The sequence below is a fragment of the Ursus maritimus genome, unplaced genomic scaffold (genome assembly GCF_017311325.1).
Source record: "Ursus maritimus isolate PB19 unplaced genomic scaffold, ASM1731132v1 scaffold_10, whole genome shotgun sequence".
Taxonomy (NCBI): Eukaryota; Metazoa; Chordata; class Mammalia; order Carnivora; family Ursidae; genus Ursus; species Ursus maritimus.
Window position 1 is genome coordinate 14,679,589 of NW_024423344.1, and position 18,199 is coordinate 14,697,787.

The following is an 18,199-nucleotide window of genomic DNA, read 5'->3' on the forward strand; positions in this document are numbered from 1 at the left end:
AAATTATATGGCAATAAGAGCAATTCATTGCTGAAGAAGAAAACTCGAATAGTCTGGCTTACAACTTGGTGACTGGCCATGGATTAGATTCTCTTTCCCTCCCTCCTGAACTCCCATCTTGCCATCTTCCCATTCCATGTTAAACACTGAATAATTTTCATGGGCTTGGCACTGTGCTAGAGGTGTAGATATAGTGGATAGTTAGACAGAAATGGTGCTTACCCTTACAGAGCTTATTGTAATGTGGGGGATAGAAAGATACCTGAACATCTGTGGTATCATGCAATGATTGCTATGGCGTGCATGGGTTGTAATGGGAATTCAGAGAAAAGCCATCTTTGTGGGCTCTGGGAAGGCTTTCTGCATTAAGTGGTATCTAAACTAATATTTGGAGGCTTATTGGAAGTTAACAAATGTAAAGATTGGAAGAGAACTCTATGTCATTTATAGGGAATAACATATATGAAAAATTTTAGATGAAGTGAGAGATGTGCAGTGCAGAAATGTTCCTATGACAGTAGCTAGCAAATGGGAAGTAGAGGAAGCTGGAGCTGTGGTGTTAAATTGTGACTTTATAGGCAGTGTTATCTAGTTTAGAATTTATCCAGAAGGGTAAGTTGCAAAGAAATCCAAGTGGTTAATAATTGTCCAATCTGATCTAATTATTGAAAAAGAATTATATGATTCTAACTAATAATCTAAGATTTCAAAATAAAGGAATTTAAGGAAACAGTCAAAAAAGCTAAGAGGCGGCCCACGGAATGGGAGAAGATATTTGCAAATGACACTACAGATAATAGACTGGTATCCAAGATCTACAAAGAACTTCTCAAACTCAGCACATGAGAAACAAATAATCAAATCAAAAAATGGGCAGAAAATATGAACAGACACTTTTCCAATGAAGACATACAAATGGCTAACAGACACACGAAAAAATGTTCAAAATCATTAGCCATCAGGGAAATTCAAATCAAAAGCACCTTGAGATACCACCTTACGCCAGTTAGAATGACAAGAATTGATAAGGCAAGAAACAACAAATGTTGGAGAGGATGTAGAGAAAGGGGATCCCTCTTACACTGTTGGTAGGAATGCAAGTTGGTACAGCCACTTTGGAAAACAGTGTGGAGGTCCCTTAAAAATTAAAAATAGAGCTACCCCATGATCCAGCAATTGCACTACTGGGTATTTACCCCAAAGATACAGACGTAGTGAAGAGAAGGGCCATATGCACCACAATGTTCATAGCAGCATTGTCCACAATAGCTAAATCGTGGAAGGAGCCGAGATGCCCTTCAACAGATGACTGGATTAAGAAGATGTGGTCTATATATGCAGTGGAATATTACTCAGCCATCAGAAAGAATAATTACTCAACATTTGCAACAACATGGACGGGACTGGAAGAGATAATGCTAAGTGAAATAAGTCAAGCAGAGAAAGACAATTATCATATGGTTTCACTCATTTATGGAACATAAGAAATAGCATGAAGATGTGTAGGAGAAGGAAGAGAAGAATGAAGGGGGATAAACAGAAGGGGGAGATGAACCATGAGAGACTATGGACTCTGGGAAACAAACTGAGGGCTTCATGGGGGAGGGGGTGGGGGATTGGGCTAGGCCGGTGATGGGTATTAAGGAGGGCACATATTGCATGGTGCACTGGGTGTTATACGCAAATAATGAATCATGGAACATTACATCAAAAACTAAGGATGTACTGTATGGTGACTAACATAATAAAAAATTATTATAAAAAATAAAAAATAAAGGATAATTTTGAGTATAAAAAATAAAAGCTCTATATTTAAGAAATAAAAGATACTTAAATTGCTAGTAATTACAAACTTAGTCCTTTCAGAAGATAATATTTTCCAAGTCAGCATTTTATATTCTAAATTTTTATATAGTAAATTTTATTTATATAAATAAGAGTCATTTCATTTAAAAAGCTCACCTATGATATTTATTTTATATAAATTCTTCTATGAGCAGTTCTTGGGTAGGAAGCACCATTGTGGACCACTTTTCTTGTAGTGACAATACCTTTTAGAATTTTAAGGAAGAGGCCTGGAAAAAAAGAACTCCCTTAACGGTGCAAATAGAGTATTACAATGACACATTCAGATTTACAGGAAGTCTTAATTGATTTATAAATCTCTTTTATTTTCTCCTTTTTATCCCATACACAGTTCATAAAACACTGATTTCTCTGTAGATCTATGACACATCTCATTTCTAATTTTTTTTTTTTAAGTCTAAAGTCAGAATTCGTAGGAAGGTATTTAGGTTCATTTTTCAATCTAGAGTAGAATCCTGGATCTGTCACTTTACTTATATGTGACCTTGTTCATGCTGCTTAATCTCATTTATTTTCACTTTATGCATTTTCCTCATAGACTTTAGTTAGAGAATAGTTTAAATAATGAAAGCCAATTGTTTATACTTTTTCTTACGTGCTTTAGTTGGTAAATATTGAACCACTCATTTATAAGTAGGGAATAAATATTTCTCTAATCTTGGAATGATAGTTTTGTAAGCATTTAGCCTTATTAACACTAAAGTATTAAAAATTATAGTAAAGGTTAGAAAGACCATCTGAAAATACAGGCCTACTCTACAACATCTACAATAAATAATTTTACAGCTTCTGGCAGAGAAACCAGAGATCCAAACTGTACTCTACTCTTTTGTGATTAAATGATATATAGAAAGGAGCATTGTTTTTTGACTGTGAAAGATGGAACCGTAAGCTTCCCATAACAGAGGCTGATTGTTAGAATTATACATACTAATTGTTGATTCCTTTAAAAGCAGACTATTTTTTTTTCCTTCCCACTGAGCCCATCTCTGTTATTTACACATTACATAATGGTTGTTGGTTATGCCAGACTCTACAGAAATACTTACAATTCATTTAGGAGATCAGTCTAAAAAATTCTTCAGTGTTCTCCCATTTTAGTATATACTAATTCTTACACACATTTATTCAGAGGCTCATAGGCTTAAACCTAAGTATCTACTTCTATTAGTTCAGTCATCAAGTGTCCACATCATTGATTTTCAAACTGGTTGTTGTTGTTGTTTTTCCCTATATATGGTTCCCTTTTAGAGCACCTCTTCTGAGTTACTAACCACTGGTCTACAGGATTCATAGTAGTGACCCAAGTCAATTGGACGTGTAATAGTGTAAAAGTAAGCAGTTCTTTGGTAAGACCATGGTATGGTGAAAAGATGCTTGAGTTGGTTCTCATAGATCTACAATTAATATCTAAGAGAGTACATGATCCACAATAGTTTAACATTTGCTGGAAACATAAGGCTTCAGCTAGCTGTTTGATGGTACTTCAGGCATATGTGATCAGATGACTACATTTTTTTTTTTTTTTTTTTTTTTGTTTAGCTCAGAGTTGGGGTCATAAGAGAACTGGTAATAGCTAACCTTAACTGAATGCTAGCAGGATGGCTAACTTTTGTTCCTAAGTGCTTAATCCCAGTTACTTTATTTAATCCTCATAACTACAACACTGTTAGATAGGAACTTTTATTTCCATATTTAGATGAAGTAACTGAGACTTAGAGAAGTAGAGTCATTAAGGTCACACAGCAAGTGGTATAGCCACAATCTGAATCCAGGAAGTCTGAATTCAGAAACAATCTCTTAACCATTCTAGTAGCTATTTTTGTTAATAAGACAGAAATAGTAGGAGGAGTTGAAGTTTTTTCATACAGCCTTTAACCTGAGAGAATATCTAGGTCAGTTAAAAAAAAAAAAGGGGGTCAGAAGTTAGGATGAGGGCTAGTTTCTCATAAAGTTGAGTTTTGGAGCTGTTCACAGAGAAAAATACAGAGTATAATTTTAAAATTTGGGAATATTTTGTTTTTAAATTCTAAAATTTCAGAAGACTTTAAAAATATTCTTAAATGAGATTTTATTGCATGTATGGAGTTGTATGAGGACAGACTTATTGGGTTTTGATCCTGGATCCTCTGTCTACTAGTTTTGTGATCTTTTCCAAGTTAAATTTTCTGTGCCTATTCTTCCTTATCTGTAAAATGAAGATAATAATATGTCCTTTCTCATAAGTTGTTGTTTGAGAATTAAATTATTTAATCTATGAAAAGCTCTTAGAATAGTACTAAATGTATGTAAGTTTACCTGATGGTATTATTATTATTAATATTAATTGTATTTATCCTGTAGCATGTGGTCATCTACCTATATTAATGAACATTTTTCTTTGATAACAATTTCTTCTTGAATCTAATTTCTGGTACCTATCTGCCCCTAATCTTATTTTTCCTTTATTTCCATTTTCTTAACTACTTACAGTTTATGTCTTCTTTTATGCTTTTTGTAACTTATGAACCAATTTCAACTTTTGGGGGGATAAGGCAGAGTATACATACATATATACATCTTTATTTCTGGAATTTAACAGTATTAGTGCACAGGCCTTTTCTTGTTTACAGATATATATATCCTTAGTTCCTAGAACAGTAATTTTTAGTTTTTAATACATAAAATATTTAGGGGCGCCTGGGTAGCGCAGTCGTTGCGTGTCTGCCTTCGGCTCAGGGCGTGATCCTGGTGTTCCGGGATCGAGTCCCACATCGGGCTCCTCCGCTCTTCCTCTCCCACTCCCCCTGCTTGTGTTCCCTCTCTCGCTGGTTGTCTATCTCTGTCAAATAAATAAATAAATAAATAAATATTAAAAAAAAATAAAATATTGAATGAATGAATAATGGATGTATGACTTCAAATTTGTCAGGTATTTTGTATATGGCTATTATTTTCTTCCTAAATTTTCTATTTTTTAGACCAGAAAGAGATCTAGTTTTTCAGTGTTCTTCTTTAAGAATGGTACTTTTAATACATCGTATGTGATTTGATCAATAGAGAATATCATTGTATCTTTTATTCTATGTGTATTGTCTATCACCGTACCTAAAGTAGCATTTGGGAGGGACAGTAATACTTTTGACTCACTTGACATAATGCACAAGTCAAATACATTGCTATTAAATCATCTATGTATATCAATTCACATTTTTTAAAGTAAAGTATTATAAGATACTAGGTGTATTTCTTTTAAACATTTAAAAAAATTGATTCCATCATTTCAACTTTTACTATAGGTTTGCTAGCATCAGTTTCTTATATCTTTATCTTCTGTACATGGAGATTAGGCCCTTTTTTTTTTCTTTTCTGTTACGTCTAGTTTGTCAGTATAGTAATATCACAAAAGAAAATGAACTTCATGTCTTAAAATTTATCCTTAGTGAATTCTGCATTTTCTAATGATTATCACTTTTTGGATCCAAATTCTTTTTCATAGGAATTTGTCCGAATCCTACCCAGTAGTTATATGCACCATTTTGCTCTACTTGATTTGAAATTACCTTTTTCAATTTTTAAAAAACTAGACTTTGCTAGTTTTCATTCTTACAGCGTGCGTAACTGTAGCTTTCAAATTTTTATCAAAAGTCATTTTAGACTAGAAGACTTGAAATTTTTTAGAGTAGCTGTGCTATCCTGCTAGTTGAATTATTTTATTATTTTTATTTTATTGTTATAAATAATCTCTGATGTTATCATTCTTTTTGTTTATTTTCAGCTGGTTGGCGGAGAATTTGACTTGGAGATGAACTTTATTATCCAGGATGCTGAGAGTATAACATGCATGACAGAGCTTTTGGAGCATTGTGATGTAACATGTCAAGCAGAAATATGGAGCATGTTTACAGCCATTTTACGAAAAAGTGTTCGGAATTTACAGACTAGCACAGAAGTTGGGCTAATTGAACAAGTATTGCTGAAAATGAGTGCTGTAGATGACATGATAGCAGGTATGAGGTTATCTGACAGGTTAATGTACTTTAAATGTTTATAAAGATTCACTTTATATACTTCTTTATATACGTCTCTTTATATTCCATTGGTAATATAGATTTGTTGAAGCTAACTTGAGTTAAAATAGATAGAAATGTATGGAAAATTGCCCTTGTATATTAAGGAAAAACTTGAAGAATGGAAGAAACCTTCTTCTTTATTAGATAAACATAATTACTGATTTTGCTTTTCCAGGTTTTAGAAAATCTCAATTACATGGAATAAATAACCACGAAATCTATCAGAAAAATAAACAGTACCTTTTTACATAGTACTTAGTTAAACTTTACATAATTAAAATTTTACAATATGTATTACAGTTCTGTATAGTGAGCATTTTGCCAACTTCTTCAAGCTCCATGCTTTTCAGTTTGGCTTATATGGAACTATGACAGGAGGAACTAATATCCTTAGAATAAGCATGTTGAATTTTTAGGAAATGTCCATTTTACTTTGATACTTTTTAGAGAAACTTTTGTATTAAAATAAACAGATAGAGAATAGAAAATAAAATTGCCATGGAATTTCAAGATAAAAATACTAAGTTTTGTGCTTGTTATGTGTTATTTCAAATAACTTTGAAATCTGTGATTATTCATTGCCAATCCTTTGTCTCCCTGCAAGTTCATTCTCCTTTGTTGTTAGATGCACTTCAGTAGAAATGTTTTGAAAGATGGTCCCAGAGCAACATTATTCCCAGAGAATAAGTTTAGAGTTTAAAATGTTGATTCTTTTAAGCCATGAATCTTCAGCATAAGTCTCTTCTGATATAAAAGGGTCTTCATGATTTTAAAAGTGTTAATATGACTCCTCACAGTATCATACCTGATCCCTAGAAGTATCAGACACCAGAGAATCCTCTCTCATATTTTGATTTATGCATAATTAATTTTAATATTAGTAGAACAAAACATTAAGAAATAATGGAGTGAAGAATAACTTAAAGATGAATGTCTTTTAAACAATATTTAAACATTTTTGTTTTTCTAATAGAGTATATTAGAATCATTTCTAATTGCTTTCAAGCTGGCATCTATCTCTAGAGTGATTTAGCATTCTCTATACTGGTTGTTAATGGTTAACTTGATGAAAAATGAAATTCAAATTTAAAACATCCTTTTAATGATGATATGTACCATCTGTAAACCATTCTGTAAATTCTAGCATTGTTTAACAGGAGTTTATTTGCATAAGCTTGTATGTTTGGTGCTTACATGTTGTATAGAACATCATGTGATCTTTGAGTACTTATATCTGGGTTTAGTCCTGAAGTTTTTTTTGTTTTTTGAAATAAAGTGGCTACCACTTTATAAAGTGCGCTTTAGAAAATGAGCCACAATTACATACATAGTAGTTTACTGGTACATAATTCATGAGCTTTGAGATATAAGATGATAGTAAGCTTGATTAGTACTGCAAAAGTTCATATGTTCATGTTTTCTATTATATAAAGCTCCTAATTCTCTTATCTTTGCTTCTCAATAATAATAATATTGGTAACACAAAACTTTCACTTTTTGTTATTTTATCATTGAATAAACATCAGAAAAATACCTCTACCGTACTTTTAGCAGAGAAAATAAAATTTAGATAACATACTAATGAAGCACCAAAAAACACTACTAAGTTTTCACTCTGAATATTTATAGCTTGTTAAGTTCAAAGAGGCACTTTTCACTTACTAAGGTGTAGGTATTACTGGAAGGTAGTTAAATACCTATCTAAATTGAAAAGAGAATTTCATAGTCTGAGTATTTTTTCTCCTTTAAAAATTTTGTCCAGAAAAAAACACCTGTTACAATAAAATTAAACTGAACTACTTGGTTATATGTACAATAAATAAGAAATTTTAATAATTATGTAATTAAATACAAATTTAATAGATTACTTTTTGTGACACACATATAAGATTAGATAGAGGTTTGGAAAAATAAGTTTAATTTTTTAGGAAAGTATTTGTAGGTAAATGTTTAAGAAATCTGTGAATTTGCCATTGCAGCTAATTGCTTGAAACTGCTTCTTATTAACTTAGGGTTTTAAGATGCTTGATTTCTATCTAGAATTTTTTCTTAAAAACAGATCTGACTAAAATGTAGTAACTATAAACTTTTTTATTGAATGATGAAACATTTTATTTCATTAAAAGATCTCTCTCAAAAATGGCATATCAATAGTCACAATTTAATCATAGGGATTGCTTACTTATTGTGGCATTAAGTAAGATTATTCAATTATTTGTTGATGAAAATAACCATATTAAATTTCTATTTTGAAATATTTACATAATAAATATTTTGAAAGTCTCAAATTCTAGGTATTAATTTATGATACTGGAGAATATATATTATATATTAGTAACTAATTATTTAAACTTATTCTAACTCGCTTTTTAAATTAATTGATGATAAATTATTTAGAATGTGTATGTGGATTGATTGTAATAATTTGTGTAGCATCTTTAATCCTTAGGAAGAGCTTTAGAAATCGAAAAAATGAAGTATATTTAGATGTTTAATTTCTTACAAAGAACGATTGATAGAGGTACTACTCACAATGTCTACATGAGAAAGAAATCAAGGACAAGAGATTAAATGTATAATTTTCCTATTATCTGGTGAGCTGGTGTGTCTCTCATATGCACATAAACACATGAACAGAATGGATATCACTAGTAATGTGTTAAGGTCATACTTTGATTTAGAGACTAGTAGGTAACAGAGAGGGCTCTGGAGCCACACTGCCTAGGTTTTAATCCTGACCCTACCACTTAGAAGATAGAGTGTGTTCTTGGGCAAGGTGATTAGGTTATTTATGTCTCACTTTCTTCATTTTAGGAAGTGTTTAATAAGAGTACTTACTTCATAGGCTTGTTATGAGGATTTGTGTAGTTAATAACTGTAAATCACTTGAAATAATGCCAGGCAAGGAGTAAATGCTCAAAATTGTTGTTAATGGGGCAAGGAATATTTCAAGTATATATTTTATTAAGAATACATAATTCTAAAGTAAAATATGGTCAACTCTCATTTTTTTATAAATAACCGATTTACAACATTAAATCATTGTACCTTTGCGTATTTTTGCTTTCCTTTCCCTGCATACAGTTGGTGTATGTGTGTATGTGTATTCTGGGAATTTATAAAATCTATTTTATATATTTGCTAAGGAAACTTAATTATAATGGTAAATCTGATGGGGAAAAATCCTAAAATTCAAATACAATGCTTTTGGCTGTCTGAGGACTTAAAAATTGTTAATTAGAATGACTATTCATGAGGACATTTAGATAAATATGTATGTAGAAATGAGAATTGATAACTTTTGCTCTTTCAAAAAGTGTATTACCTTGACAGATGGCAGCTCATGACTAGAGTTCAGAATAACTTTATTTTCCTTTGAAGATCTTCTAGTTGATATGTTGGGGGTTCTTGCCAGCTACAGCATCACTGTCAAGGAGTTGAAGCTTTTGTTCAGCATGCTTCGAGGAGAAAGTGGAATCTGGGTAAGCTGTGGTCAGAGGGAAAAGTATTCAGTATTGGTGCATTAATACTTAATGTTCAGCAATTTGTCTCTAGAGAGCTATAAACTTGAATTTGTAATGGAAATCGTTCTCCTTAAAGAGTTTCGTAAATGATGTGAAATTAATTTCTCTCTAGTTAGAAAACAATCTAGTGTCTAACATGATACATTAGGTATTTTTGCTAAAGTTGTATGGTGACAGTTCTTTTTCTTGTTTCCTTAGCCAAGACATGCAGTAAAATTATTATCAGTTCTTAATCAGATGCCACAAAGACATGGTCCTGATACTTTTTTCAATTTCCCTGGTTGTAGTGCTGCGGTAAGTTTTAAATACATGTGTTTATTTTTATTTATTTATTTTTAATTAAGCTCTGTTAAGGTATAATTCACATAAAATTCAACAATTTTATGAGTTTTAAAGTTCATAATTACCACCACAGTCATGCTTTTCAACAATTCCTCGTTTCCTAAAGTTCCCTTGTGTCTCTTTGAAACCAGTCCCCTCTCCCCAGCCCCTGTCCTTGCAGTCTCAGATTTATTTTGTGTTTTTATGACTTTGCCTTTTCTAGAATTTCATATAAGTAAAATCATACAGTGTATAGTCTTTTCTGTCAGGCTTCTTTCATTTACCATAATGCTTTTGAGGTTACCCATGTTGTAGCTTACCAGTAATTTATTGTGTTCCTTTTTATTCTGAGATGTGTTACGTTTTATGGATATGCTACAGTTTATCCATTCACTAGTTTATCCAATTCACTATTTGAGTTTTTGGTTTCTGGCTATTGTAAATAAAACTGCTATGATCATTTGAACACAGATCTTCTGTGGGCATGTTTTCTCATCTCTTAAGTAAAAACATGAGTGAAGTTGCTGGATTTTATGCTAAGTGTGTGCTTTATTTCACAAGAAACAGGCAGATTGCTTTCCATAGTGGAAAATTTTGCATTCTCCTTGACAGTATATGAGAATCCCAGTTGATCTGCATCCTGGACAATGTCCCTCTTTTTAATTTGAGGCATTTAAATGGTTATATAGTGGTACCTCATTGTAGTTATAATTTTGTATTGCCCTAATGACTGATGCTATTGAGCATTTTTCATGTGTTCATTGGTTGCTTTTACATGTTTGTGATATTTGTGTTCAAATCTTTGTTCAGTTAAAAAAGTTGGCTTTATTATCTTAAGAGTTCATTACGTATTTGGGGTATAAGTTATTTTGTCACATGGATAATTATCAAATATTTTTTCCCAATCTGGCTTTTCTTTTACTTTCTTAACAGTATTTCTTAAAGGAAACAGATTTTAATTTTGATGAAGTTCAATTAAACTTTTCTTATGGAATATGCTTTTGTAATCTAAGAAATCAGTATAAACCAAGGTCATAACATTTTTTTTTATGCTTTCTACTAAGAATTCTTTTGTTTTAGCTCTTATATTTAGGTCTATGATTCTCTTTGTGTGAATTTTAAAAATATGATATGAGGGAAGGTTGGATATTAAACTTTTTGTTTGTTTTGCATATGAATATTGAATTGGTTCATGACCATTTGTTAAAGAGACAGTCCTTTGACATTGGGTTACTTTGGCACCTTTCTTGAAAACTATCTAGCTGTGTTTGTGTGGATTTGTTTCTGAACTCTGTTTGGTTCCTTTGTCCTCTGTTTCTGCTTTTATGCCAATATTGGATTGTCTTCATTTTCGTAGCTGTATAGTAAGTAGTTCTTAAAATCAGGTCGTGTAAGTACTCCAACTTTGTTCTTCATTTTCAAATAATTTTGGCTATTCTAGATAGTATTTCAGTACATGTTGTGAATAAACTTGTCAAATTTATAAAATGCTTACTGGGATTTAGATTGTATTGTGTTAAATCTATAGAACAATTTTCAGGGAAGATTATTGAGTCTTCCAGTTGACGAACACAATATATCTCTTCCTTTATTTAGTTTTCTGTGATTTTTCAGTGTTTTGCAATTTTTAGCATAAAGTCTTTTTTTTTTTTTTTTTAAAGATTTTATTTATTTATTCGACAGAGATAGAGACAGCTAGCGAGAGAGGGAACACAAGCAGGGGGAGTGGGAGAGGAAGAAGCAGGCTCATAGCGGAGGAGCCTGATGTGGGGCTCGATCCCAGATCGCCGGGATCACGCCCTGAGCCGAAGGCAGACGCTTAACCGCTGTGCCACCCAGGCGCCCCTTTAGCATAAAGTCTTAAATATCTTTTGTTTCTGTTCCTATGTACTGGAAGGTTTTTTAATCATCAATATATTGATATTAATGTTGAATTCTGTCGAATACTTTTTCTGATTTTATGGAAGTGAACATATCGTTTTTCTTGTTGATCTTTATTAATGTAGTAAATTATAATGATTGATATTTAAGTGTTAAACCAGCCTTTGTGTTCCTGGGATAAAAATTAGTTGGTTGCTATGTTTTAACCTTTTCATACAGCACAGATTTTATTTGCTAACCTAATGTTAAGAAATTTTGCAATTATTTTTATGAGTGATTTGGGGGTGCAGTTTTCTTTTTCTATAATACCTTTTTCTTGTTTTGGTGATAGGGTAATTCCTCATATGATGAGTTTGGAACTATTTATTTCTTTCTATTAAAGAGCTTATGTAAATTGATATTACTTAGTCTAAAATGTATGCTAGAATTCACTATTGTAGCTATTTGGAACTGGAGTTTTCTTTGTGGGAAGGTTTTAAACTATGAACTTAATTTCTTTAATGGATATAGGGAGGTTTTCTATTTCCTTTGAGTAAGACTTTGTTAGTTTTGTCTTCCAAGTAATTTGCCCAGTTAATCTAAGTTGTTGAATATATTGGTATAAGTTTACCATTATATCCCCTTCTTACTTTTTTAATGTCTGTAGGATATTTAGTGATGCCTTCTCTTTCATTCTTGATACTGGATTTTTTTTTCTTGATTAATCTAGCTGAAAGTTTATCCATTTTGCTGTTCTTTTCAAAGATATAACTTTCTCAGTCTGCTTGATTTCATTGTTTTTATCTAAATTGTCACATTGTAGAGAGTATGTATAATTTTGACTAGAAGAACTGATTTTGATTTCTGAATCCTCTATTTCATTACTGTGGAAGACTAGTCCCTTAATGTCTCTTGGCTTACTTTAATGTAAAATATTAGTACATTCTCATCGAAGAGTGTTACTGTGAGCCCGTAATGAAATAATACACTATTTAATATATTAGTTGTAAAACATGTAAATATTTCTTGCTCTTTGGTTATTATTAGTGCATAAGCATCCTTGTAGTATATCATTTCATCAACCATTCCCCTGATTTTATTTGTTTCCTTTAATATTTATTACTAACTTTTATTTAAAGTTATAATTTTCTATTGCAACAAAATTGTGAAACAAAAATAGCAAAGTTAAAAATCTCTTTCCAGATGAAAGTTAATTTTACATACCAGATTGTTAGGGTGGAACACATATCAAATGTACATTGTGGTGCTTAGTGGAGAAAACACTGTCACTGTCCCTAAGAAGGTACCGGTTTTCTCAGATTTATGTAATAGTTCTATTTGCATATATACATATATTTTAATACACTTTATAGAACTGTTATTGGTCTGACATCTAGTAGATTTCAGTTTAAGGGATGAGAAAGAAGAACCAAGTGTTTTGACAGTAATATAAACAAGTTACTGTCTTATTGATGGAATTAGCAAAATTAGCTAAAACAGAGTGTTAAAGCTATTTTAATAAGTTGTTTGAATTGCCTCAGTTGGGTTGCAAGTCATCCTGTTTTTAGATATTTGATCCATTTACCAGAAATCTGTGAATATTTTCTATTAATATGTAATGCATTTTACACACACATGCATGCACACACAGAGAAAGAGAATTTTACTTACATGTTGTTAGTGGTGTATGTTTGAATTGTTTTCGTTCAGGGGATTTTGATGGACTTACACTCCTCCTTTCTTGGTTTTCCCTGTATCACTCATTTTCATGAAGGGTAGTATCAATTAGGAATATAGTTTATGTAGGCGAAGAAGCAAAGAAGAAGCTAGAAGTTTTACAACTGTTATTTCATTTGAGTCATAGAAGTTATATATAAGATAAATGATATTATTGCTATTAAATTAGTTGTGGAAAGAGCCTCAACATGTGACATTGTTAAGGTTCTAAAGCAGAGTCACAGCCTGAACTAAAATTTATCTGACCTTAAGTCAGTGTTTTATTTTGTTTTGTTTTTTAGCAACACATTGGCTCATTTCCAGGTGTATTATCTCTGCTTTGTAACTACTGAAGAAATCAGATAGGAGCTGATTTTAAAATCCTTACTATTACAGTGTTTTTGGTAATTTACTTCTGGATGAGCATGATAGTAACAAGAGGGTACATACTGTCTGGACCACTGTTGATAGCAGTGCCTTTGGATCACTAAAATTATGGCACTGCTTACATTTCCTCTGAAATAACCATACTACATATTATATTTTATGCTGTGGAGGTGCCTTTCTATGAGCTATGCTGCCTTCATATGAGCAACTTGGAATGGAATTCTATGGAGTGGGTTATGTAAAGGTGAATGACAAATGTTAGATGATATTTTATGTGATCTGTGACTTTTATGGATATACTATTTAGATTTGCCTTTCATGATTATCATTTGTTTCATGAATCTGCTTAATTTGGGAAATAGTGAATTCTTCTAATTCACTGAAATAGTTTACTGAAAGCATTCCATCTAAACATCAGGATTATTTCTTTTGCAAATTAAATAGATAGGAGCATAGATTTTGGAATCTGTTGGACTAGAGGGCGGTGAAGGATACAGATTTTGGAGTCCTGTGGACTCATTAGACACAGTGAGGAACATCCAGTTTTGGGTACTAGCATATTTCAGAAGGAAGTATGGAAGAAGAGTAAAGACAGCTTAAATCCAAAATCACAAAGGTATCCCAAGGGGTATGCCATTAACACCATGGGATCAGAAGGAAATGTAAGGAATCTAGGAAATGAGTGTTGAGATCAGGCACAAATGGTTTGGATGTAAATGTTCCTGGATTTCACATCAGGCAGTACTGTACAGTCAGCTTTTGTACATTGACTAAGGGAGGTTGTAGGCATTAGCTAAAAAGAGTAGGAAAAGCCTGGAGATACAGTGTATACTGTAGAGGAGGCTGTGGTTGGTATAAAACGTAAGAGTCAAAGATTGAGGAGTACCATCTTGAAATGGGCTATTTCAGGTCCCTGAAACATTTAGTCTAGCTGTTGCATACTAAATTTAAGAGAATGTCTTTCAGTAAAGGTAACTACCTTGTTCAAGAGATTGGCCATAATATAAAGATCCTTATTTAGCCACGGAATTATTGGAAGTCCACAGTGAAACTGAGGAAAGTGCTATTCTAGAGCCTTTCAGGTGTGTGTTTGGAACCAACTGTAGCAAGACCAAAGACTAATATTATTTCATTATCACTCAAGGTTAGATTCTTCTTTTTGTAAGACTTTTTTTTCCATTGTAATTTGGTTCACTAGTGTTTGCAACTGTATGTGATTTAGGGCTCTTTCAGTCCTACTGTGGAGATAATAACAAATGATCTCTTGGATCACCTGTCTTTCTTAGTGGAAGAGTAGGTCTAGAAAACTTGAAGGGCAGCTTGGCTCAAATTCTTTCCTCTATCTTTTAGTTTAATGCAATCTTTAAGTTCTAATTTAGTGTCTAGTGGACTGGATGTTGAAACCTGATGATATAGAAAGTGTTAAGGCCATTAGCTGGGAATAAGTCCATGATTTTCTGATATTTATACTTTCATTGTTTTTTGATCTGTAAAGGCTATATTTGACCTTGGTTACTATCACATTGTCTTTAGCTGATACTTTTCTTTTTTCATTGCCTTGTAGGCAATTGCATTGCCTCCTATTGCAAAGTGGCCTTATCAGAATGGCTTCACCCTAAATACTTGGTTTCGTATGGATCCATTAAATAACATTAATGTTGATAAGGATAAACCTTATCTTTATTGGTAAGTAATATATTTAATTTTAGTGCTTTTATCTTAAATATTTCACTTTTATAAATATGTAACAGTATCAAGGCAACATTAAATAGAATGAGTATGTGTTTGTGTCATATACATATATTTATATTTGTATATGTTAAAACTATAAAGACACATGTCAGTTTATTTATTCATTTTTTGCTATTGATTTTAGGGAACCTGCCTCACTATTTTTTTTTTTCCAATTGCAATTTGAAAGTCAAGGTTTACAAACCTTCTCTGTCCAGTCCACAGCAGATTAGTTATGGGATTGTTAGTGGACATGCAAGTCCCCAGTCCAGGGGAGAAAAAAACAAACTCCTTCCAGATTTCATTACTTTGCCTTTTTACTTCCTTTGTTCAATGAGCATAATTAAAATATGCTTTAAAAATATTAGTGATAACTACTATGTAAGAAAATAGTCAAATAATAAAAGTAATTATTTGATAGATAACTTTTTTTTTGAAGATTTTATTTATTTATTTGACATATGAGAGTGAGAGAGCACACAAGTAGACAGAGCGCAGGCAGAGGGAGAAGGAGAAGAAGGCTCCCTGCTGAGTGGAGAGCCTGATGCAGGGCTCAATCCCAGAACCCTGAGCTCATGACCTGAGCTGAAGGCAGAGGCTTAACTGACTGAGCCACCCAGGCACCCCTATTTGATAGATAACTAACAGAATGGGTTGATAAACTCAGATAGGTTGACCTGTAAGGACTGAGAGCTTGGTAATTTTAGTTTACCAATTATGCACAGTAATGAGAACATCAAACTTTCATTGATTGCCTTACTGTATACCAGGCATTGTAAGTGTTTACATGTATTAACTCATTTAATACTTGCAATGCTTTGAAATAAGACTGCCTGGGGTTAAGTCTTATCTTCACTACTTATCGATCCTGTGCTGTTGTCTTCAACTGTAAAGTGAAGATAACAGTAGTACCTATCACATCAGATTTAATGAGAGAATAATTAAGTGCTTTTGTACATTGACTGGCTCAGAAATAGTGCAGAAAAGTGTGAGCTATTAATAGCTTGTAAGCTCTATTAGAAAAGATCATATAAGAATAGTAATGAGAGGGAGTTCTAAACAAACATCTGAACTTCCAAACATAAATGTGTTGAATTTCAGAATGGTCATTTTGGCAGATCATACATTTATTTCAATAATACCATTATTTTGCAGAGCATTTACAATTTTTACAATACTGTGCTTAAATTCACAGCTAGGAGGAGTGCTCCCTTAGAAGGAAATAACTGTATTTCATAGACACATCTTTTTTCTTCTTTTAACTAAAAATGTACTCCTTTGTTTGATTATCTATATCATTTATCAAACTTGGCGCTCTCTTTTTTTTTTTTTGTAATTTGTAAGCTATTTTTAAAGATATAATAGAATTGGGAGTAAGTTATTTTTGAAAACAGTAGCTGGTACCTGTATTTGCTAATTTCAGGGGTCCTTGAAGGCAAATGAAATCTACTTGGTAGGCTTTCATTGGCCATTAGTTTGTTCTTATGTATTTGTGATATTTTACATTGAAATTTCAAAAGGTTCTGTAGTCCTCAATTTTCTCAATTAAAAGCTCTTCCTTTAGTTGTTCTAAACCTTTTATAGTTTAGTCTCTATTTGGTACATGTAATACCCCTTCTACTCTATGGGGAAATGAGTTTTATTTTTATAATAATATTTTATATTATTTATTTAATAATTTTTAGATATATAGTTCTTTGTATCAGAGGATATTATACTATTCTCAGTTTTCTTTACAGTTTTCGTACTAGCAAAGGAGTTGGTTACTCTGCTCACTTTGTTGGCAACTGTCTAATAGTCACATCACTGAAGTCTAAAGGAAAAGGTTTTCAGCACTGTGTGAAATACGATTTTCAACCACGTAAGGTAGGTGTAAGTAAATATTTCTACTGAGAATGACACAATTCACCATTCCTCCTGTCTTAAAAGTCACCTATTATGACTTCTGTAATATTCTCTTTTATTGATTTTTCTTATGACTCATAATGCTTTTCTCTTCTCCTTGTCTGCACTTTCTTTTTATTTTTATGTCTAACTATTCACATAAAAAGATCAGGCTCTTGACCTCTTGCAGTGTCTGTCTTGCTTGCTCGCTCGCTGGGATCTATTCTATGGCATTCTTACTGTAAATACTAATTGAGTATTTACTGAGTTCCAGACACTGTTGTAGGCACTAGAAATATGACAGTGAACAAAACAGATAANNNNCCTGCTTTCGTGGAGCTTATATTTTTTGGGAATTTTTATTCAGTTTCACGATAGCTTTACACTCTTTTTCTTATCCCGAGCTCTATTCTTATATCCTCATCTACCAAAGATACTGCCATGTAAATGTCTTTCTGGCCTCTCATCTTTACGGAATATGTAACACTGAATTTACATCTCCAGTCCCATATTCAGTATGTTCTTAAGTCCCCTGTTTTGATTAAGCAGCCTACCATCTTCATGATACTGAGGACTTGAGTCAGCTTTGTTCTCCATCCCCTTTTTGATCATGATATCAGTGCAATTTTCCACTCCTGTACTTTGTATCTCTGTAATATATGTCTTAAAAAAATTCCTTATTTGCTGCTTAAATTCTTCATATTGTTCCCTCTTTATCTTGGATCCTTTGTTTCTTCCTCTCAATATTCTTGATCATATTTTTCCACAGCTCAAACCAGTCATTTGCTTCTCACAAACTAGAATAAATTAACATTTTTAGCCTAGTCCTTCATGATTTGGATTTCATTTTCAGCTTTT

At 32.3% G+C, this 18,199-nt stretch overlaps 1 protein-coding gene across 1 annotated transcript in view; it reads left to right on the top strand.

The window, feature by feature from the left end:
* NBEA (neurobeachin) overlaps positions 1-18,199 on the top strand; it is a 664,295-nt gene that overhangs the window by 63,070 nt on the left and 583,026 nt on the right. The window contains exons 2-6 of the mRNA XM_040622005.1: positions 5,624-5,855; positions 9,300-9,400; positions 9,641-9,736; positions 15,291-15,412; positions 17,197-17,323. Of these exons, the coding sequence (XP_040477939.1) occupies positions 5,624-5,855; positions 9,300-9,400; positions 9,641-9,736; positions 15,291-15,412; positions 17,197-17,323 (678 nt within the window). The remainder of the gene's footprint in view (positions 1-5,623; positions 5,856-9,299; positions 9,401-9,640; positions 9,737-15,290; positions 15,413-17,196; positions 17,324-18,199) is intronic.